The sequence below is a fragment of the Mchenga conophoros genome, linkage group LG18 (genome assembly GCF_057382185.1).
Source record: "Mchenga conophoros isolate Kocher_MC1m ecotype Shallow Benthic linkage group LG18, M_conophoros_male_GT1.1, whole genome shotgun sequence".
Classification (NCBI taxonomy): domain Eukaryota; kingdom Metazoa; phylum Chordata; class Actinopteri; order Cichliformes; family Cichlidae; genus Mchenga; species Mchenga conophoros.
Window position 1 is genome coordinate 2054584 of NC_140543.1, and position 23471 is coordinate 2078054.

General features: G+C 46.7%; 1 protein-coding gene across 2 annotated transcripts; it reads left to right on the forward strand.

Annotated features, from left to right (window-relative positions):
• The first annotated feature begins 988 nt into the window (after nt 1-988).
• On the forward strand, nt 989-12053 carry dhx9 (DEAH (Asp-Glu-Ala-His) box helicase 9). Of its 2 annotated transcripts, XM_085254127.1 has the most exons (28): nt 989-1141; nt 1896-2050; nt 2125-2265; nt 2377-2485; nt 2620-2786; nt 3146-3294; nt 5216-5262; nt 5548-5684; nt 5765-5854; nt 6131-6292; nt 6543-6620; nt 6692-6883; nt 7075-7216; nt 7338-7420; nt 7518-7674; nt 8100-8197; nt 8276-8489; nt 8690-8784; nt 8934-9007; nt 9105-9257; nt 9336-9496; nt 9786-9897; nt 9984-10145; nt 10308-10435; nt 10513-10742; nt 10923-11038; nt 11150-11350; nt 11585-12053. In XM_085254127.1, exons 2-28 carry the CDS (start codon nt 1940-1942, stop codon nt 11889-11891), a joined length of 3816 nt encoding a protein of 1271 aa, XP_085110253.1. In that variant the 5' UTR covers nt 989-1141; nt 1896-1939; the 3' UTR covers nt 11892-12053. The 2 variants fall into 2 exon arrangements, with proteins under 2 accessions (XP_085110253.1, XP_085110254.1); XM_085254128.1 differs by lacking the exons at nt 989-1141; nt 1896-2050; nt 2125-2265; ... (1 more) ...; nt 2620-2786; nt 3146-3294 and adding an exon at nt 3317-5125.
• Nucleotides 12054-23471: the final 11418 nt, after the last annotated feature.

Sequence of the window (23471 nt, forward strand, 5' to 3'; positions counted from 1 at the left end):
ATTTTATCGCCAAGTTTGTGAAGAAATTGCAAAACTTTCTGGTTTGATTTCAGTGCTGGTTAAAAAATCTAAACAAGAAGCTGAACTCAGTTAAAGAATCTCCTGGTTTAAAGCAAATACTCTAAATATTATTATTATAAACTGTGAAGTCTCTTCTGTTGGAACAAATTAATCATCAGATGTGATCACGCAGTTTGTTGCTTTGCTGTTAATGTTTGAACAGCTACAATTTCTGTAGTTAAATGCAGAAAGTTTCAATGTCCTGAACCAAATGACTCAGTTTTGTCTTTACGATGTGAAAATACTATTTTAGTTTCCTCTTTTTCTGCCTCAGATGCCCTAAATTAAATCAAGTTCCCACTGAAAATCCATTTGTTTCCTCAAAAAAAGAACATAAAACACTCTAAGAGATGCAGGTAGGGCTGTTAGATCATTTTCTACTATTGTTTTCAGTTGATCTATAAATCTTATTGAGCTCGGTCCTTCAGGTGCTTCAGGTTAAATATCTGGTGCCTTCAGGAGAGGAGCTCAGGTTAACACAGACTGATGGATGACAGAAGTTTTATTTAAAGTCTGTCATGTACAAGAAACATCATCTTTAAAACACTCCAGATCAGCTGGTTTCACGGGAGTTAATGCCTGAATACAAAAAAATATCAATTCGGTATATTTTATCTATTCTGTTCTATTTTTTATTCTGTTCTGTTCTTTTATACTTTTCTAATACTTATACTAAATATAAACTAAAGGTTTATAATGGCCTGGCTTTAAAACTTTCACTGTTTTGATCATTTATACTTAACAGGCATTTATAACTATGGAGCTCAAATCTGTTTTGCTGGTGTAAAGATGACTGACCAAAGTGTTCATGAAAAGAGGAACATGGAGCACAGCTTTCATGTATTCTCTCCACTGTGTTAGAACAATAAAGGCTAAAAAAAAGATAGTAAAAAAAGAAGAAGAAGAAACAGAACTTGATGGAGGCCGATTCTCCCTCCGGCCTGAGGGGGCGCTGAAGCACCGGGAGTTACGTTTATTTTTAACCGAAAGTGAAGCGTAACCGGAGGAAGCCAACGCTGATAGTCTGCCGGCGCTTAGCTGCTGAAGTGTGGAGCAGCTTTTGCAATTTTCTGCCCTGGCTGTAAGTACAAATACTTCGGATTATTTTCCCCCGCATTTCTTCTTAATTTAATCATATTTTTTTGCGACGCGATGTGAGTTGAACTTCCGGTGATAAGTAGCTAGCAGGGGCCTAACGTTAGCCTGCAGTCACGCATTTATCAGAAACAATTTTTTATATAAATTGTACTGAAAGTTTAAAGATAAGTGACTTAAATTCGTGATTATAAGTCATCAATTTAATTTTACACTTTGAGGCTAATGTTAAATGCTAGCCAAACATTACAGAGTTGAATCTAATGAATGCTAACAGTGTTTTATGAAATCCAGCCCACAGTAAAAACAACCCGCTGTGCTAATGACGCTGTTATCGTTTGTATCCAGAATCACCGCAGACAGCGGGATTTATCCTAGCGGTGGGCAGTAAATGCATCCATCAAGACTGGGTTTGAGTTACTTCATTTAATTTGCATATTTATGTTGAGTAAAGTGATCCGTACAGCCATGTTTACATAAGTGAGTCACTATCAAAGATCCGTTTGTGTTCAGGGAAGACCAAAGTTCATCTTAAAAGGTGGTAAGCAGACAGCAGCAAGGCTTCTACCAGAGTTTGGCCAGTTAGTTATTGCAGTAATTTCTTAGATGTGATATTATCCGTCCTCAGTTCAGCAACATTTACTGACTTTCATCCCTCTGTGACTCCAAACCAAATGATTCACAGTAAGTGCCAGATCTAAGCTAAATATCAAGGAGTTTGACAGCAGTTTGTTTCTCAGATTAACTGGTCCACGGAAGAGAAGGACCCTCCTGTCAGTCCACCATGGCAGACATCAAGAACTTCCTGTACGCCTGGTGTGGGAAAAAGAAGCTGACTCCAAACTACGACATCCGAGCAGCGGGCAACAAAAACAGGCAGAAGTTTATGTGTGAGGTGAGCGTTCATTCTGACATCAGGGGGTTTCACTCGGTGAGGTTTTTGTTAACCTTACACCGCACTCCCTGCAGGTCCGAGTCGATAGCTTCAACTACATTGGGATGGGAAACTCCACCAATAAGAAGGACGCGCAGACCAACGCCGCCCGCGATTTTGTCAACTATCTGGTCCGAATCGGAGAGATGAACGCAGCAGAGGTCCCGGCCCTCGGGGTCAGGAAGCCGTTCCTGTTTTTCCTTCTGTTTTTTTCTGTAGAGATAAAAACTGATTGTTTCTCTCACTTTGTCTTTTTTTAAATGAGTAAGTACGTTTTCTGCCATCAGGCGAGCGCTCCCATCGCAGATCAACCTGATGCAGCTGCAGATGCTGGCTTTGGAAACCTCCCTTCTAGCGGTCCTCTACCACCTCACCTGGTAGTGAAAGCTGAGCAAGGTACCGGCAGCATGGTGGCTTTAACGACTCCAAACATCACAAGTTCTTACTTTAATGTGGTGAGGCGGGTCGGATTAAACGGGTTCAGATATTCAGCCGGCTTCTTTCTGCTTCTCCTTCTTTATTGTTCTCAGGGGACAGCAGCGTCAGTGGGCCGGTTCCAGGAGTGACCGGACTGGGTTACGCAGGAGCAGGAAACTCGGGTTGGGGCAGAGGAGGAAGTGACGGAGGAGCTCAGTGGGACCGAGGAGCCAACCTGAAGGAGTATTACGCCAAGAGAGACGAACAGGAAGCGCAGGCGGTACAAGATAATTCCAAATTACAGTGCAGTGAAAAGCATTGGTGATGTTAACATTAAGCTCCTTAACAGGAAGTAAGCTGCTCCTAAGTTACAGTCGTCCCCCTAAAGCTCAAATCTGAACCAGAACCTTGGACAGATTTACTAAACTTGGAACAACCAGCCAAGTTTACACTCCGAGGACTCTGCTTTCATGAAGAAAACTGGCACTCGGGGAATACGTTTCTACTTTTATTTTTAAACTTTGGCCATTAATAATATGCAGATGCATCATTAGAACCAGAATGAGTTCCCTTATTTGTTCTTCAGGTTTGATTTCTCTCCCTCGCTAAACGAACTCCCGCCTGTGTTTTTGTTTGCAGACTCTGGAGTCGGAGGAAGTGGATCTGAACGCTAACCTTCACGGAAACTGGACTCTGGAGAACGCCAAGGCCCGTCTGAACCAGTTCTTCCAGAAGGAGAAAACCAGTGCTGAGTATAAATACAGCCAAGTGGGACCGGACCACAACAGGTCTGGAATCTCAGAGCTTTTTAGACCGGCTGGAAATTCTAAACCAGATCCAGTCTGAGGGGTCACAGCTGGAGCCGAAACAAACGCTGATGGTGTGACTGTGATTTTAATGAGCTTCAGCTGCTTAATAATTCTCTTTAGCTGAAGAAAAATCAGAAGTATTTCCTAAAAGCAACTGTGATTTTGACCAAAGGACTTGATTTCTCCATTTGAAGAGAAATGATTGAATCTCTGCTGGAAGTGTTTGTCTTTTGTTTCCCTTCAGTTTGGATTTGGTTTGGAGTTCACAGCCGACCTTCAGCCACACACCTGTTTTATCTTGCATGTTCAGACATTCAGTTTCTGATTGTACTGATACGTTCTGATAAACGCTGCTTATTTTAGTCATTCAGCTCACAGATTCTACATAAATGTATCAAATCCATTGGAAAATACAATAATGGCAAAGATTGGCCCCGCCCCCAAAGAGCCGCTCGGCAACCAGACTGGGAAACACGAACTAATCATATTTTTGGCCTGAGCTACAGCAAAGCTTTACAACAGCTTTAGTTGTTTTCTCAGTAAAGATGGCGACGAATGAACTTAACATGGCGTTTCTTCAGTGTTGTGGGAGGAGTCAGAGATGGTGGCATCTCTAGACTGAGCTGTTGTGGAACTTTGTGCATGTGCAGGAGACGTGTGAGGGTGTAAGCTGAAAGTGTTGATCAACAGGGTGGGGGCGGGGCTTCGGCACAAATAATCGAAGCTCCGCCCGGAGAGCGAGCGCTGTCCTTGAAGTGACGGGTGGTAACGCTCAGAAGCGCCTTGAGCCGACTGTTGTTGTCATTTGGCGCTTTATAAATAAAATTGAATTGAATCTTCTTTGTAAAAAAATTGCCAGTTTATGTAAAACAAGACTTGGAATTTCTGATTATTCTAAAATAATTTCCTCCAAAGAGCAGCGCGAGGGTTTTACAGGACGTGTTGATTTTATGTCCTCCCCTTCTTCTCCTGCTGTTTCTTTCTGTTTCCTCTTGTTTTCATCTCCTGCTTCCTTTTGATCTTTTTACATCTTTCTCTTTATTCCTGCTGCCGTCTCAGTTCTCCTGTTATTTTCCTCGTTGAATGAAATTCTTAAAGGTTATATTCTCTTTCAGCACGCACCAGCTGGGTCTCAGCTCAGCCATCATCGTATTCCCAGACACCTGTAAACACGTCTTCTTTGTCCTTGTGCACATAAATGTGTGACAGTAGCCTGAATACGACCCAGCTGGTGTGTGTCGCGCTGCAGAGCTGACGTGTGTTGGTTGGTGGTTGATGTTCAGGACGTTCCTGTGTGTTTTTCTGCTGGACTTGCTGTAAACCCAGAGACCTCCAGAGTGTGTCGGCTACACCAGAGAGCTCTCACTGTTCGAACTGAGCGCAGACACCAGCTAACTCGCACTGAAACAAGAACAACTAGAATAACTAGAACCTGAGCCCGACAAACCCAGACTGGTTTGAGTTGATGAATTGTTGTAATGTGAGAAATGAGCTGTGATAAATGTCAGCTGGTGAATTGGGCAGGAGGTTACTTTCAGAGGCTGGAGTGAGTTTCCTGCTCCATCAAAGAACACCGAGGTGATGCCAGAACTCACAACCACACCAAAGGAAGACATGGGACAGTGTTTAGGTGCACTAAAGCTGTCCCATGGGTGCAGCTCAGGGCTTGGTGGAGTCTGGTTGTGATTTCTGGTGTCGCTGTTCACCGCAGGGCAGAGCGCAGCCAGGAGAATCAAAGCTGTTGATTGGTCTTTAAAAATCCCAAAGTCTGGCAGAAAAACATGCAGGCTTCCTCCTGAGAGTGCTGCAGGTGAGTTCAGCTCCTAAGTCTACGTGCAGTTTGATGCTTTTGTTCTAGAAACAAGGAGTGAAGCCGTGACGTTTGTCTTTGTGTCTGCAGGAGCTTCATAGCAGAGATGCAGCTTTTTGTGAAGCAGCTCGGCAGAAGTAAGACTCCAGAACATTTCCTATTAAATGCTGAAGTTGTTTTAGATGATCAGCAGTGAAAGAGGTCAGAACAGGACGCAGAGAGAGCGCTACAAACCAAAATGGCAACCACACCGGACTCTGTGCGAGCGTGCCCGAGAAGAATTCGATTTTTATTAGTCTGTTCTCGGATTAACACTGGATGGAAAAGTTACAGAAATTGTGATAAATGTGATCAGAAACCATGAAACACCAGTTGCTTTCTGTTGTTCGTGTGAGTCAAACGTTGCCGGGTTTGCTCTGCAGGGATCACGGCTCGAGAGCACGGCTCCAACAAGAAGCTGGCGGCTCAATCGTGCGCTCTGTCTCTGGTGCGACAGCTGTATCACCTGGGAGTCATCGAGGCGTACTCCGGGGTCACCAAGAAGAAGGAGGGAGAAACTGTACGTTTAAAAACAGGCAGAGACTGAACGACACATCACGCAGCTCGTTTTTAAAACAGGATTTTGTTATTTTGGCACAGTTGGAGGCGTTTGAGGTCAACGTGTCCCCAGACCTACAGCAGCAGCTGGCCTGTGTGGTCCAGGAGCTCGGAGTCAGCGTCCCCCCACCGGTGAGTCGCATGAAAGCGTTCGCACTTGCTGTTCAGTGTCTGTCAATCGAACCCACCCTTCAAAGGCAGCACGTAGCAAATAAAGCAGTGTGCTGTGACGAATCTGAAGTCTGTCGCGCTGATGTTCGTGGACGTACGCATGAAACCAGTGAAACACTCTTCAGTGCACCGGACTGCAGATGTGATGTGGTGATGCTCTTCAAAGCAAACTGTCATCGTCAGAATAAACGGAGCGTTTACATTCGATTCAGTAACATGAAGGTTTTTATGTTCCAGCCTGCAGACCCCAGCAGCCCGGTGTCTCTGGTTCAGGGGAAGCTGGCGTACTTCGAGCCGTCACAGAGGCAGACCGGAGCCGGAGTCGTCCCCTGGTCGCCGCCTCAGGTCAACTGGAACCCCTGGACCAGCAGCAACATCGACGAGGGGCCGCTGGCCTACGTGAGTCTCACGAACCCTGAAACCCTAAAGTAGGATCAGTTTGTGGCTCGTTGATCTTTATTAGCAGGTATTCAGAAATCATGTTATTAATTCGAGTCCCACAGGCTGTGCAGACACTCGGTGTCTTACAGTCATCAGAGTCGTGCAGCTCTTCCCTCTGTGCTTTGTTTTCCTGACAAAACTCTGATTTCTAAATCGGAGCGAGTCGTGGTGAAAGCCTTCCGTAAAGACCCCGTTCTAACCCCTTCAGTGCCCTCCGGAGCAGATCAGCGGCGACCTGCACGACGAGCTGCAGTACCAGCTGGAGCATGATGAAAACCTGCAGAAGGTCAGTCTCCTTTACCTTTACGTCTGCGTTGATGAAAGCGTGCCGTGAGACTTAACGATGCTGTCGTTCAGATCCTGATGGAGCGCGAGCAGCTGCCCGTCAAACAGTTTGAGGAAGAGATCATGGCGGCCATCGACAAAAGCCCTGTGGTGATCATCAGAGGAGCGACGGGCTGCGGTAAAACCACTCAGGTCCCTCAGTACATCCTGGACCGCTTCATCAAGGGGGGCCGAGCATCGGACTGCAACATCGTGGTCACGCAGGTAACGCCGAGGCGTCCTTTCACCCGCCTCGTTTACCTGAGAGCTTACAGCCTGTCTTCTGTATTGTTGATCAAGCAAACATTAAGCGGCTTTAAGCTCACTTCATTGCAGTTTGAGGTCTGATCCGTGTTTGAGCTCCGTGTGCTCCGTAAACCTCCGCACAGCAGCCCTGACCTTCTTCTTCTCTGCAGCCCAGAAGGATCAGCGCCGTGTCCGTGGCTGAGAGGGTCGCCTTTGAGAGAGCAGAGGATCTTGGGAAAAGCTGTGGCTACAGTGTCCGATTTGAGTCCGTCCTGCCTCGACCCCACGCCAGCATCCTCTTCTGCACCGTCGGTATGGAAACCACTGTGCTGCTGCCTCAGCAACTAAGCAGCGAAGCCGTGGTTACTTCGCTGGGCGGGGGAAGCGATTTGGCGGTCCGGCCGTGTAGATCTGAGTGTTTTCTGTGTTTCAGGTGTTCTTCTGCGGAAGCTGGAAGCAGGAATCAGAGGCATCAGTCACGTCATCGTCGATGAGATCCACGAGAGAGACATCAACGTGAGTTTGTTTGTTCGCTGATTTTTAGGGACTCACTGAGCCAAAAACACCCCGGGGGCTTCTGTCCATGTGTCTGACCCTCTGTGTGTCCGTGCAGACGGACTTCCTCATGGTGGTCCTCAGAGACGTGGTCCAGGCATACCCGGACGTGCGCATCATCCTCATGTCGGCCACCATCGACACCACCATGTTCAGAGAGTACTTCTTCAGCTGCCCCGTCATTGAGGTGTTTGGACGCACCTTCCCTGTCCAAGGTACCTCCGACTCACCGGCCTCACCTGTGTGTGGAAACATTAAAATGATGATTGTCTGTGGACTTTCCTGTAATATAAACTGAGGATAAGCACTCATACAAGTGTTTGGTGACCCGTTAGCCGGGAGGTTTGGGTGTAATGGTGAGCGTGGTGCGTCCTGCAGGTTTTAGATCTCACCCTGGGTCAACACACCTGAATCAAATGATGAGTTGATGACCAGGCCTCTAGAGAACTTCAGGACATGCTGAGGAGGTCATTTAGCCATTTAAATCAGCTGTGTTGGATGAAGGACATCTTAAACCTGCAGGACACCGGCCCTCGAGGCCTGGAGGTCCCCTGCCCTAAACTGTTTAAGCCAATAATCAGTGTAGTAAACAGTTATTGTTATATCAGCGGGTTTGAAAAAACCTCTTCCTTGTTTTCAGAGTATTTCCTGGAGGACTCCATCCAGATGACAAAGTTTGTGCCTCCACCGATGGACCGAAAGAAGAAAGACAAAGACGAGGAGGGAGGAGACGACGACGTGAGAAACGTTTTTAAAATTCTTCTGCACTGTGACGAACGTCAGAATTACATGTGATTGTAAAACGTTTCTCCCCAGACTAACTGTAATGTGATCTGCGGGCCGGAGTATACGCCGGAGACGAAGCATTCGATGTCTCAGATCAATGAGAAGGAAACGTCCTTCGAGCTGGTGGAGGCGCTTCTGAAGTACATCGAGACGCTGCAGGTGGCCGGCGCCGTGCTCGTCTTCCTGCCCGGCTGGAACCTCATCTACTCCATGCAGAGACACCTGGAGAGCAACCCACACTTCGGTACGCGTCACACCACACAACACCAATAACGCCTTAAGTGGAGAGTCACTGCTGTGGGGACTGTTGACCGAAACACTCCCCCTGACACTGCAGTGGAAAGCAAGAGACTTCTTGGATCTTGGTTTTTAGCTGGTGTTGTGTAGCGTTGTTGCTCATCGTGCGAGAGCACTGTGAAAAATCTGGTATGCTGTGCTTTTCAGGAAGCAACCGGTACCGAATCCTGCCGCTGCACTCTCAGATACCTCGAGAGGAGCAGAGGAGGGTGTTTGAACCGGTTCCTGATGACATCAGAAAGGTCAGTGACAGGAATACATAAAAGCTTCATCCTAAATTTAACTTGTGGAATTCAAACCGTTTCAACGATGACCGACGTGGATGAGATGAAGTGTGTCTGATATGTGCTACATGCACTGAGCATGTCTGAACCACACGCTGACGTTTCAGGTCATCCTGTCCACCAACATCGCCGAGACGAGCATCACCATCAACGATGTCGTCTACGTCATCGACTCCTGCAAGTAAGTGTCGCTGTGCTCACAGGTGTAGTTTCTCTTCCTGAGGTCAGCGTCTGAGCGGGTTAGGGGTTAAAGGTCGCACTGTTTGCTGTGCTAACAGGCAGAAAGTGAAGCTGTTCACCTCCCACAACAATATGACCAACTACGCCACCGTCTGGGCCTCCAAGACCAACCTGGAGCAGAGGAAAGGTCGAGCCGGCAGAGTCCGACCGGGGTTCTGCTTCCACCTCTGCAGCCGCGCTCGATTCGACAAGTAAGGCGCGTTGATCCTCCGGCACGCCGCGGGCTGCAGCGTTTGGGTGTTAACATCTGTCTCTGTGTGGCTGTGCAGGTTGGAGACTCACATGACTCCAGAGATCTTCAGAACTCCGCTGCATGAAATCGCCCTGAGCATCAAACTGCTGAGACTCGGAGGCATCGGCCACTTCCTGTCTAAGGCTATCGAGCCACCGCCACTGGACGCCGTCATTGAGGCCGAACACACCTTGAAAGGTACGAAAGGCCTGGTCTGAAGGGAAACGGACTATCGGGGCTGCTGGGAACTTAGTTCTGTGTGTCTTGGTTTGTCCTCTCACAGATCTGACGCTCTGATTTATAGATTTTAAATGATCAGCCCTGCTGTGGCCTGTTTTTATGCCTGTGTTGGGGTTCTATGCCCTTTGGTCTGATTCTTGTCTGTACTTCATAAAGTTGACATGTTATGTTTTGTTTTTGAAGATCCTTTTTTTGCCGTCAGTTTCCACATGAATTATTTTCACTGTAATCTCCGTGTTTGTTGCAGAGCTGGACGCTCTGGACTCCAACGACGAGCTGACCCCTCTGGGGCGGATTCTGGCTCGGCTGCCGATCGAACCTCGGCTGGGGAAGATGATGATCATGGGCTGCATCTTCCAGTCAGTTTTTCGTCTCTCTGCTGATTTTCTGATTCTCTCAGCGTCCCGTCTTTAAATGAAATTCTCATTTTCGTGTTTCCCTCCAGCGTCGGCGATGCGATGTGCACCATCTCGGCCGCCTCCTGTTTCCCAGAGCCTTTCATCAACGAGGGGAAGCGTCTCGGCTTCGTGCACAGAAACTTTGCTGGCAGTCGTTTCTCGGATCACGTGGCGCTGCTGTCCGTGTTCCAGGCCTGGGACGACGTCAGGTCTGTGCCGCGTGCTCTTACAAATGAATAGCTAAATCAGAAAAATGGTAAACTTCACATGTAGAGCGGTAAAGTTACAAAAGACCTCTGCAACACGAGTGACAGGAGGTGTCGTTTTCTCCCTGAAACGTCTCGTTTGTGAACACTTGTTGTTCTGCTCAGGATTAACGGAGAGGAGGCGGAGAGTCGCTTCTGTGACCACAAACGTCTCAACATGTCGACTCTGAGGATGACCTGGGAGGCCAAAGTCCAGCTGAAGGAGATCCTGGTGAACTCTGGATTTCCTGAAGGTACCCGAACGCACCATCCTGACACACAAAGCTGATTGAACCGGCCGGGAGCTCACCTGCACTTTCGTTTCCCTCAGAGTGTCTCATGACGCAGATGTTCAACACGGTGGGGCCGGACAACAACCTGGACGTGGTGGTCTCTCTGCTGACCTTCGGCTCGTACCCCAACGTCTGCTACCACAAAGAGAAGAGGAAGATCCTGACCACCGAGGGGCGCAACGCCCTCATCCACAAATCCTCCGTCAACTGTCCCTTCAGCAGCCACGACATGATCTACCCGTCGCCGTTCTTCGTCTTCGGCGAGAAGGTGAAACCCAAAACTGCCACGTTCACCTTTTAACATGAATATTATTGCTTTTGTGTAAATTAACAACAGCAGGTGGTTTTTTCTGTAGGTTTTCTCACTAAATAAATTTTTAGATGAATTTACGGCCCTCGCAGCATCACAGCCAACATTTCTCTCGGGTGGGGACGTTTCTGTTTTCAGATCCGAACCAGAGCGATCTCGGCTAAAGGGATGACTCTGGTCAGTCCTCTGCAGCTGCTGCTGTTCGCCTGCAAGAAGGTGACCTCTAACGGAGAGATCGTGGAGCTCGACGACTGGTGAGTGACCGACCGACCTGCAGCTCGTCAGCACTCTCACTCACTTCCTGTTTCCTCTGAGGCACTGCGATTTGCTCTCCTCTCAGTGACCTTTCACTTTAATGATGGCAGGATCAAACTGACGATTGCTCACGAGGTGGCGGGGAACATCCTGGCTCTGCGGGCCGCCCTGGAGGCGGTGGTGGTGGAGGTGACCAAAGACCCGGAGTACATCAGACAGATGGACCAAACCAACGAGCGGCTCCTGAACGTCATCAGACACGTCTCCAAACCGTCGGCGGCCGGGCTCAACATGATGGCCACCAACCAGAGGTAACGGACGTCCTCAGACAGGAAACGCAGCCTGCCTGTTTCCTTTTTCCACATGAATGAAGGAACGTTTTAGTTCATCCTTTCAAATCGCAGATTTTTCTCCCTCTATGATGAAACTTTGATGTTTTGATCTTCTTTGGGTCTCTGCTTCATCCTGTTATTACTCACATCGCCTCTGAAAACAAACTTTAGACCTTCAAACATCTCATCTCCTCTGTTTGTGTGTCTGTGCAGGATGGGAGACGGTCCACGACCTCCGAAGATGCCGCGTTTTGATGGAGGAGGCGGCGGCAGAGGTTACCAAGGAGGAGGAGGCTACAGGGGAGGATATGGAGGAGGAGGAGGGGGATACAGAGGAGGTGGAGGATATGGAGGAGGAGGAGGATACAGGGGTGGTGGAGGATATGGAGGATACAGAGGAGGCGGTGGTTATGGTGGAGGAGGAGGTGGTTATAGGGGAGGCGGAGGTGGAGGAGGAGGTGGTTACAGAGGAGGAGGTGGAGGATACAGAGGCGGCGGCGGGTACAGAGGAGGATACTAACCTTAAAAATCAGTCGCCTCGTCTTCTTCTTTCGTTTATTTTGTAAAAGATTAATGTGAAATCGAGCGCCGCAGTTAAAATGATGTTTGACTGGAACCTGCTGATGTTGGTTTTTATGGTCTGTGAATGAAAACGTCTCAATAAATCTGTCCTGTTCCTTCATCGCGTTGGCTCATTCTTCCTCTTCACACATTGAAAGTCTGAAGATCCAACTCATCAGGATTAGTTTGAGTTTAAACTTAAAATTAAAAATCCCACAAGTTTGGACTCGTGTCAAACAGAAGTTATTGCTTAAAGAGTGTCCACAAAATAAAAGCAGAAACTATTTTAAATAATGCAGGTTAACTTAAAAAGGTTCTGGCTGTGAGGGCCCAGCAGGAGGCGCTGTCTCACGCTTTCTTTTTTCTAAATACTTCTGTTTTTTTAAATACATGAAGGCACAAAAGTAAAATACAGATTTTAAAAATTTTTTTTGTTAAATAAACATGAGGATAGATTAAAATTGACCACAATTAAATCACCCCACCACAGACCCATCCACCTGCAGGAGGACTGACCTGGATGGGGTGGCATCACCTCCCCGTGGGCAGGGACCCTCAGGGACCCTCAGCTCCCCGTGGGCAGGGACCCTCGGCTGTTGATTTGTGCTAGACATCTTCATACTCATCTCAGTCTCCTGAGAGGAGCTGGGCAGGGGTGGGTGTATGTTGGGTTTTTCTCTGATGGATAAGACCCGTCCTTTTCTTTGGCCACCTCTCGTAGCTTCTCAGTACAGTCATGGCCAAAAGTTTTGAGAATGACACAAATATTTGATATATTGAAGTAGAGCTGCACAGGGGCGGATCTAGAAGGGTGGCATGGGGTGGCAAGTGCCACCCTAAAATGATCCCTTGCCACCCCAGTTTTGCATATGACAGTGTTGTTTATTAAAATAAGACAGCATTAACATTTTGAGCGTAGTTACAGTCAGCAGTGAATATAAATGCTAAAACTGAATATATTGCATAGTGTTACCCCTGCACCAGTAACAAATGGTTCAGCCCATAGCAGGACCGGCTTTTTTCTTGTTTTCAGTAGCAAGCGATGCTTATGATCGTGCCAGAGCACATTCTGAACAACACCATGGGAATTTCGCTTTTTAAACAGGTGGGTGGATGTTACACTCTGGAAATGGAAGGAAGGTGAGTGTTATTAACCCTCTGTGGTCCACGGACACGCTGCACCTCCAGATCACATGACTGATGTAAGCTGACACAGCAACAAGCTGCAGCCACGCTGAGTCTCTGTTTCAGCCACATTGAAAGTTCGGACTTCAAAGTTTTTAAATTTTAATTACAGGCCAGTAAATCCAGAGTTATGATAATATATAGAAGCCACGCTTCGTTCTAAATACTGTCATCGTGTGTGTGTGTGTTTGTGTTTTAAGCGTTTTCTAAGGACGGCGCGAAAACCCTCTTTCCTATCGGTGGAAAAATGCACCATGTCGCCCAATTTAAAAAACAAAAGTCAACATGTGGGATTTGGTTGTTTAGGAAGAGGGAAAACTTTTGGGGGTGACGGTAACGGCAGCGAGACAGAGCGAGCGAGAGAGAGAGAGTTTAGATGTGGCAGATTTGTGACGTTTAGTGTGGAGTGTATACTTAGTGTGTTGTGTTGTGTAGTCGTTGTTTTGTTTTGTGTCACAAAGGCACATTTACAATATAAACACTGTCACTGAGTAGAAAACCAGCGGAGTGATACAGCTGCTGTTGTCAGGCCTGCAGGTTTATCCCTGAGCTGTTCTGTCTTTTGGTGGACAAGCTTGTTTTACTGGCACACATCATTTGTGGGGCATCTTATTGCGAAACCTGATTGTTCTCTCACTTTAGTTTTAGTAATATTTTTAAATTCTTATACAAAATGAAAATAAAAAACGGCAGGTGTATTGGCTGCATTTTTAGATAAATAGCTGTATATGTTTACAAAATGTACATTTTATATTTGCATTTCAAGTTATAAACATTTGCTCAACATGTCTGTGGGTTTTTGTTTAGAGTAAAAAAAAATACTACTAGGATTTTAAGTTCTTTGTGTGATTTCAGATCAGTAATACTAATGCAGTATGTCAGTCAAAACAACTAAATTCAGTTGAGCTGAAAAGATACCAAACAAGGCAACGGGGGGGAAAAATTTAACAATTTGAGGGTGAAATACAAACGTAAACTCAAAAGGAGTCAAAAATGGCCGGTTGTATTTCAGACCTCAGTGGGTTGATCCAACAAATCAAGAAAAAATTAGGTTTAAATGTTTGTTCATGACAGTGCAGATTTCTGACATTTTGTGTAATTTAAGCTGTAACAATGTGACTGTTTTCTGACAAAAAACAGACTTGCATTTGTAAATGAACCGCCCCATGTTGTGTAGCTTTCTGGATTTTATACTTATTGGGCTACATATTTATTTATTATACAGGCTGTACAGTACGTAGCATCAAAACACATGTTTTATGTAACTAAAGTGTTTAATTATGTGGGCTACAGACAATAATTAAGTTATATGACGTGTATGCTTACTGTATTTGGATTATTTTAACCATATATAACCACCTGCATATGTGTAAGAAAAAAAGGGCTTCGATTTTGCCACCCCATTTGATTTCTTTGCCACCCTGATGCCACCAGAAAATTTCTCTAGATCCGCCCCTGCGGTGATTGTCCTTTGTCTTCGTCCGGGAGGGCAGGCAGTACCACCAGCCTCGCCACAGGTCGGGTGAAGGTCCAGTCCTTCACCTTGATGTCAGCAGACCTGATGTGCCCTTCGGGACTGGGGTGGACTTTGGAGATGCGACCCACGAGCCAGGAAGCGCGAGGCAGCTGAGGATCTACGATCATCACCACCAAACCTTCTGTGACATCTGCGGGGGATGACCGCCATTTCTGCTGAAGCTGCAGGTTTGGAAGGTACAGCCGGATGAATCGAGACCAGAAGTGGTCAGCCAGCACCTCGGAGTGCTTCCACCTCCGGCGACTCAGGAGCTCTTCTTTGGGGCAAGCCACTTGAGGAAGTGCTCCATCAGGCCGCCCCATCAGAAAGCAGTTGGGGATCACTGGATCAGGATCACTGATGTCAGACGGGACATAACCTAGTGGTTTGGAGTTCAAGATGCCCTCCACCTCCACAAGGACCGTGCGGAGGACATCTTCCAGAAGGGGTTGGGATCCTACTGTAGTGTAGAGTGCCGTCTTGACAGACCTAATCTCCCGCTCCCACACTCCCCCGAAATGAGGAGCCGCTGGTGGATTGAAGTGGAAGACAATCTTATGGGGAGCCAGGAGCTTCTGCAGGTCAGAGGTCATGCTGCAAAAGCTGCTTGGAGTTCTCTGGCCCTGGATGACGCAGGCGACTGTCGACGTCCTGGATGAACAGGCGGGTGACTGGATGTGTTGGATCCCAAACTAAAGGATGGGAGACGTCCACCTACACGGATGACCTCATTCTCGTGGTCGAACTCAGGGGATAGTGCAAGGAAACGACTGCTGCGACTGATAGATTTCCCCTGCTTAAGGAGTCGATAATTCTCAGGGAAGCTCTCCTGTTGAGCTTCTCTCAGGACGTGCATCTCTGCTCGAATATAGTCATAAGCCGATGAAGTTCCACCGCCTTTGGCCGCCCCATGCAACTGCGTAATAGCAGCTTCCAGCAGCTGTGTCCAGGTGTCATATTTGCTGAAGTTCGAGGTGGTGGGGTCAAAGGTGGTAGAAACTCCACGAAAGGTCTCTTTACGGAGCTCAGATGGGCCTGGAGGCTCAGCCAGGGTGCCACTTGGCTCTGGAGGCCACTGTTCTGGACCTAGGAGCAGGAAAGGAGGCCCTTGACTCCATCTGTTGGGTCTGGTCAGCTCGGGAAGGGACTTCCCACGGGTTATATCATCCGCAGGGTTCTGGGCTGAATCCACATAACACCAGGTGTGCGAGTGAGTTACTTCGTGGATCTCAGCCACGTGGGTACCGACGAAGACCTTGAAGTCGACCAACTTCTCTATCTCCGCCCGGTAGATCTTAACTCGTTCTGGATCTTTCTGGAGCCTTCTCTCCACACCTGTCAAACTGGGAACGACAGTGTTAGGGCTAGCTTTAAGGTGTGGCATGTTCTGGCGGCGAAGGAGGGGGGTGGCATAACGTTGGATGCCCTCGACTTCTACACGAACTGTCTTCTGCTCTAGCAGGCTAACTGCATAGTTGTCTTCTCTTGAAAGGGTAACCACCTTGCCTTCTGGCACCGGGACAACATCTACCTGCCATAACTTCTCTACATGTTTGAGTAGCTCACTCACCTGGGGAGGAATGGCGGTCGTGAAGAGGCACTGTTGTGGCAGCGAAGAGGAACCTACAGTGGGGCAAAAAAGTATTTAGTCAGCCACCGATTGTGCAAGTTCCCCCACCTAAAATGATGACAGAGGTCAGTAATTTGCACCAGAGGTACACTTCAACTGTGAGAGATAGAATGTGAAAAAAAAATCCATGAATCCACATGGTAGGATTTGTAAAGAATTTATTGGTAAATCAGGGTGGAAAATAAGTATTTGGTCAATAACAAAAATACAACTCAATACTTTGTGACATAACCTTTGTTGGCAATAACAGAGGTCAAACGTTTACTATAGGTCTTTACCAGGTTTGCACACACAGTAGCTGGTATTTTGGCCCATTCCTCCATGCAGATCTTCTCGAGAGCAGTGATGTTTTGGGGCTGTCGCCGAGCAACACGGACTTTCAACTCCCGCCACAGATTTTCTATGGGGTTGAGGTCTGGAGACTGGCTAGGCCACTCCAGGACTTTCAAATGCTTCTTACGGAGCCACTCCTTTGTTGCCCGGGCGGTGTGTTTTAGATCATTGTCATGTTGGAAGACCCAGCCTCGTTTCATCTTCAAAGTTCTCACTGATGGAAGGAGGTTTTGGCTCAAAATCTCACGATACATGGCCCCATTCATTCTGTCCTTAACACGGATCAGTCGTCCTGTCCCCTTGGCAGAAAAACAGCCCCATAGCATGATGTTTCCACCCCCATGCTTCACAGTAGGTATGGTGTTCTTGGGATGCAACTCAGTATTCTTCTTCCTCCAAACACGACGAGTTGAGTTTATACCAAAAAGTTCTACTTTGGTTTCATCTGACCACATGACATTCTCCCAATCCTCTGCTGTATCATCCATGTGCTCTCTGGCAAACTTCAGACGGGCCTGGACATGCACTGGCTTCAGCAGCGGAACACGTCTGGCACTGCGGGATTTGATTCCCTGCCGTTGTAGTGTGTTACTGATGGTGACCTTTGTTACTTTGGTCCCAGCTCTCTGCAGGTCATTCACCAGGTCCCCCCGTGTGGTTCTGGGATCTTTGCTCACCGTTCTCATGATCATTTTGACCCCACGGGATGAGATCTTGCGTGGAGCCCCAGATCGAGGGAGATTATCAGTGGTCTTGTATGTCTTCCATTTTCTGATGATTGCTCCCACAGTTGATTTTTTCACACCAAGCTGCTTGCCTATTGTAGATTCACTCTTCCCAGTCTGGTGCAGGTCTACAATACTTTTCCTGGTGTCCTTCGAAAGCTCTTTGGTCTTGGCCATGGCGGAGTTTGGAGTCTGACTGTTTGAGGCTGTGGACAGGTGTCTTTTATACAGATGATGAGTTCAAACAGGTGCCATTCATACAGGTAACGAGTGGGGGACAGAAAAGCTTCTTACAGAAGACGTTACAGGTCTGTGAGAGCCAGAGATTTTCCTTGTTTGAGGTGACCAAATACTTATTTTCCACCCTGATTTACCAATAAATTCTTTACAAATCCTACCATGTGGATTCATGGATTTTTTTTTCACATTCTGTCTCTCACAGTTGAAGTGTACCTCTGGTGCAAATTACTGACCTCTGTCATCATTTTAGGTGGGGGAACTTGCACAATCGGTGGCTGACTAAATACTTTTTTGCCCCACTGTACTGACCTTACTTTGAGTTTGATTCCATAAAAAGTGACAAAAACATTAGTGTCCGCTGTGCGTGGGAAGAAAACTTCTTTTTACAGCGAAAAAAACCCCTAAACTTCCAACAAGCACCGAGTAGCTACGACGTAATGGGAAACTCACAGAGAAACTCGCGGATTCTTCCACTGACCGCGGCACACCTGCACCAGGGTAACCCTCCGCCTGCCCCACTCCTGCTTTTACAGGTGAAAATAGAGCAACAGGACCGCTGAGTCTTTGACTTTATTTATTTTCTGCTGTGTTTTACTTGCATCTATTTGAAAGACTGAGTGTAAACACAAAATATTTTATTTTATGTGCTGGAATGTGCAGAAAATAGGTTTAAATGTTAAACTAATTTCTTCCAGTCAGAGAATGTTGCAGATAATTAAATGTTTACTTGATGCATAAAGTTAAAAGATTAAAACTAATAAACAAGTTTTAAAAAGAGACTTTTCCATTTGATTACATTTTGTATGATGATTATGTAGAAAAAGTAGAATTGGGCTGAAAGATCTATCACTTTATCACCTGTTCAGGTTGTAAATCGTGTTTTTAAAAAGTAACTAAGTAATTAATTACTTTTGAAAATAAGTAATCAGTAAAGTAACGGGTAACTTCACAGCTTAATACAGAAAACTGACAGGTTCAGCAGATTTGGACAAGTGAGAAAAATGTTGGAAATGTTTGAACGGAGTGTTTTTTTAATCTGTTGAGTCGCATGAATCACCAGCAGAGGGCGCTGTCTCACTTACATCGTCTGGGTTTTTATATACTTGGACCAAAAAAAGAGAGTTTTAAAAAAGAGCGAGAGGCATGGGGACAGATGTTGAGGTAAAATAAATGCTGATTAAAATTAAATGTATAAATAAATTCGTTCACTCACGGGCGGTTTACTAACGCCACCCTGCTGTTGCCTGATTGGACCTCGTTTACCTTCAGAGTCTTCACGGCTCTGACTCAACGTGGAGCTGCAAACATTCCTCTGATTCTGGTCTGATATGACGTAATCATGACATCATCACGCAGCTGCTGCAGCTTTGTCTTCCCATCCAGATGCTCGGTTTGTGCTTCAGAAGGTCTCTACGTGCCTAAATGCACTGAGCTGCCACGTGATTGGCTGATTAGATATCTGCAGGTGTGCCTAATAAAGTGGCCAGCGACTTTATTTTTGGCAAATAATTTATATATTTGTCTTTAGTCAGTTTATTTCACCTGTATATATATTTTCATTTTTTCTGCTTTATTTATGAATTTACTGGCACTATGACGTCATATCAGGACCACCAATAAAAATGTTCATTAGAAAATATTCATCCCAGGATAGTTTAAAAAATCCAGGATTAAACTTTCAGAAAATTCCACATTTTTTATGTAGAATAATCCACAAATGATTATGACACCACAGACTGCAGTAAACACAGCGCTGTTTGAACAACACACAAGTGTTGTGTGTTGTACGACTTATGGTCTCTGCAGCTGAACTGGAAAAACTCATTCATGCATTTAGATTCCTGTAATTCCCTGTTCACCAGCTTGGATCAGTCATCTCTGTCTCGCCTCCAGGTGATACAAAACGCAGCAGCCAGCCCACGAACTCGTTCTAGCTCCCGTCTTATATTCTTTACTTTGGCTCCCAATAGATTCTAGAATTCGTTTTAAAATTCTTGTTTTAACATGCAGAGCACTAAACGGCCCCAGATTATTCATCCGAGCTTCTTACAAAATACGCTGCTCGTCGTCCACGCGCACAGACGCAGAGTCTGTTGGTTGTTCCTCGAACACGACCGAAGCGGGCAGAGCCTTTCAGTCTGTGCACCACGGCTGTGGAACAGTTTACCATCACTCTACGTTTGGTTGACTCCGTGGATTCTTTGAAAAAGCAGTTAAAACGTTTCTGTTTAAACAAGCCTTTTGCTGATCTACGTGTTTTATATTCTTCACATTTTTAATTTACATTTAAACCTTTTACATTGTGTATAATGTCCATTGATTGTACTGTTTATTTTAATCTTTGTGAGTGTCTGTGAAAAGCGCTAAATGAACTTTACTTACTTTCTTACTTATTCATTTTTTTTTAAATATATTAATTTAACATGTTTTTCTTTATCTTATTTTCTGGGCTGGTGTTTATCTGTGTCCTCTGTGTTTTACTCAGTTAACGATCATTTTGAATGTGCTGTGAGTGAAAACAGCCGAGTCCTGCAGAGCTGCTGTCGTGGATTCTCTGCAGGAGAAGCTCAAGAAAAAAATTTACATTTTCAAGTCAAGAGAGTCTGAAGGCGCCTCAGAGAAAACCCCACAAACCAGACTCTGTATTTTTCTGAGGATTTAACGCAAATCTCAAAGTTCCTCTAATCTCAGAGTGCCAGTCATGCTGCACCAACTCCACTGATACAAGTCGCAGTTTAAGGTTGGGTGGTTTTCCTTTAGACGTGGCTCTGTGCTGAACACGTGAACTAAATGTGCAAAAGGTCCTGTCTGAGACAAGGACGGGGCGCAGGTCCCTGAGAGGGTCTGCAGTGGAAACGTGCCACAGCAGCTGGGAGAAGCTCTCTGTGTTTCTGTTTCTGTGGTGATGACTGTGACTGCGTTAGACATCACCTCAAACATCCAGAAACATGCAGAAGAGTCAAAAACGACCTTTTATTGGAGCTCGCTCAGAGCCTGAAGCAGGAAGTCTGGATTAACTTCTCTGAGTGGGGTTTAGGCTTTGTTGTTAAAGCTTACACAAAGTCTGGATCTGGATTGTTAACACAAACCTCTGGTGTCTGACGTCTGTGTTCTTGTCTTTAAATAAGTGAAGATGTTCCTTCTATTAAAAATAATAAAATCTCACCTTCACCGGAAAACACCTGGGAATGTTTAGAGAAGGCCCACTCCCCCTCACCCACCCACCCCAGGACACACAGACTTAATGTCCGCCCGTGTTGATGAATAAGTGAAATTGTTAAGATGAAGAAGAGAGGTCAGGTGATCTGCTGTTCGTCAGACTCGTGTTTGACCTGAATATAAGACTTCACGCCCCAAGGACCTCAACAGCTACAGGCCGGTGGCTCTGACATCCCACCTGATGAAGACCCTGGAGCGGTTGGTCCTGGCTCAGCTTCGGCGCCTAATAAGCTCATCACTGGACCCACTTCAGTTTGCCTACCAGCCTGGCATTGGAGCGGATGATGCCGTCATTCACCTCCTACATCGTTCCCTCGCTCACCTGGAGACCGCTGGAAGCACTGTGAGAATCATGTTCTTTGATTTCTCCAGTGCCTTCAACACTATTCTTCCCTCGGTTCTGAAGGACAAGCTGGAGAACTCTGGAGTGGACCATCACCTCACTACCTGGATCCTGGACTACCTCACCGACCGACCACAGTATGTGAGGACTCAGGGCTGTGTGTCGGACAGGGTCGTCTGCAGTACGGGGGCCCCACAGGGAACGGTTCTGGCTCCGTTCCTCTTCACCATCTACACTGCAGACTTCTCCCACAATTCCACCCAGTGCTTCCTGCAGAAGTTCTCTGATGACTCTGCAATAGTCGGCCTCATCACTGATGGGGACGACAAGGAGTACAGAGGTCTGACCCAAGACTTTGTGGACTGGTGCCAGCAGAACTACCTCCAGATCAACGCCAGTAAAACCAAGGAACTGGTGGTAGACTTCCGCAGGCACAAGCATTCTCCACTGCAACCACTGAACATCCAGGGTATGGACATTGAGGCTGTGGACAGCTACAGGTACCTTGGTGTTCATCTGAACAATAGACTGGACTGGACTCATAACTCAGACGCCCTCTACAGGAAAGGGCAGAGCAGGCTGTACCTGCTGCGGAGACTCAGGTCGTTTGGAGTGGAGGGCCCACTCCTGAAGACCTTCTATGACTCTGTTGTGGCTTCTGCTATCTTTTATGGCGTGGTCTGCTGGGGCGGCAGCATCTCTGCTGGGGACAGGAAGAGACTGAACAGGCTGATCCGAAGGGCCAGCTCTGTTCTAGGATGCCCTCTGGACCCAGTGGAGGTGGTGAGTGACAGGAGAACGGCGGCTAAGCTGTCATCCCTGTTGGACAACGTCTCCCACCCCATGCAGCAGACTGTGACAGCACTGAGCAGCTCCTTCAGTGGGAGACTGCGGCACCCACGGTGTGGGACGGAGAGATTTCGCAGGTCTTTCCTCCCCACTGCTGTCAGACTCCACAACAAAGACTTTAACTGATCAAGCACACACATCCATACATATGCAATAATACTAAGTGCAATAATCCTTTCTGTCATCGTTGTATTTTTACTCAGTTGTATATAGTATTTGTATTTGTATTCTATTTTTATCTTATTGTATATTTATTTTATTTTATTGTATTCTGTACAGTTGTGTACTGTATTTATTCTTATTGTATTCTAATTTTTGCCTCATAACTTTTGCACTGTCCACTTCCTGCTGTGACAAAACAAATTTCCCACGTGTGGGACTAATAAAGGTTATCTTATCTTATCTTATCTTATTTACTCTTCACTCTTCCTCCTCTTCACCCCCTCCTCTTCACTCTGCTGACCCATGACTGCACTCCATCATACAGCTCCAACCTCTTCATCAAGTTTGCGGACGACACAACGGTGGTGGGTCTCATTAGCAACAGGGATGAGACCGACTACAGAAGTGAGGTGAGACGCCTGGCCACGTGGTGTGCTGACAACAATCTCTCTCTGAATGTGGAGAAGACGAAGGAGATTGTTGTGGACTTCAGGAGAATGCACACCCAACATGCTCCTCTGACCATTGACGGAGCGTCTGTGGAGAGAGTGAGCAGCACCAAGTTCTTGGGTGTGCACATCACAGAGGATCTCTCCTGGACGTACAACACCACAGCACTGGCCAAGAAATCACAGCAGCGTCTCTTCTTTCTCCGCAAACTAAGAAGAGCAGGAGCACCAGCCCCCATCATGTACACTTTCTACAGAGGCACCATCGAGAGCATCCTGTCGAGCTGCATCACTGTGTGGTTTGGAACCTGCAATGCGTCCTGTCACAGAACCCTCCAACGCATAGTGAGAGCTGCAGAGAGGATCATTGGTGTCTCTCTCCCCTCCCTCCAGGACATTTACAGCACCCGTCTCACTAAAAAAGCCCTTTGCATAGCGGCTGATCCCACGCACCCAATGCAAAGCTTCTTCAAGCTGCTGCCGTCGGGGAGGAGACTGCGGAGTCTCCAGGCCAGGACCAGCAGACTGAAGGACAGCTTCATCCATCAGGCTGTCAGGAAGCTTAACTCCCTCCCGATTCTGCCCCCCTCTCCCCTCTTCTCCACCACGGTCTCACTGAACTCTGTCACACACACACACACACACACACACACACACACACACACACACACACACACACACTCACTCTCTGATGCACTCACTGGCCTGCTCCAGTCACTTTGTGGAGCATTGGACTGCTTAAGCATTGGACCTCATAAGACTTTGTTGTTACACTATCTCTTACCGTACATTACTAAATCCCCATTTGCACTATTTGCCTATTTTGCACCACTATGCCTTCTTACTTGAATATTGTATATTGTATATTGCATAGCTTTTTTTTGTTAT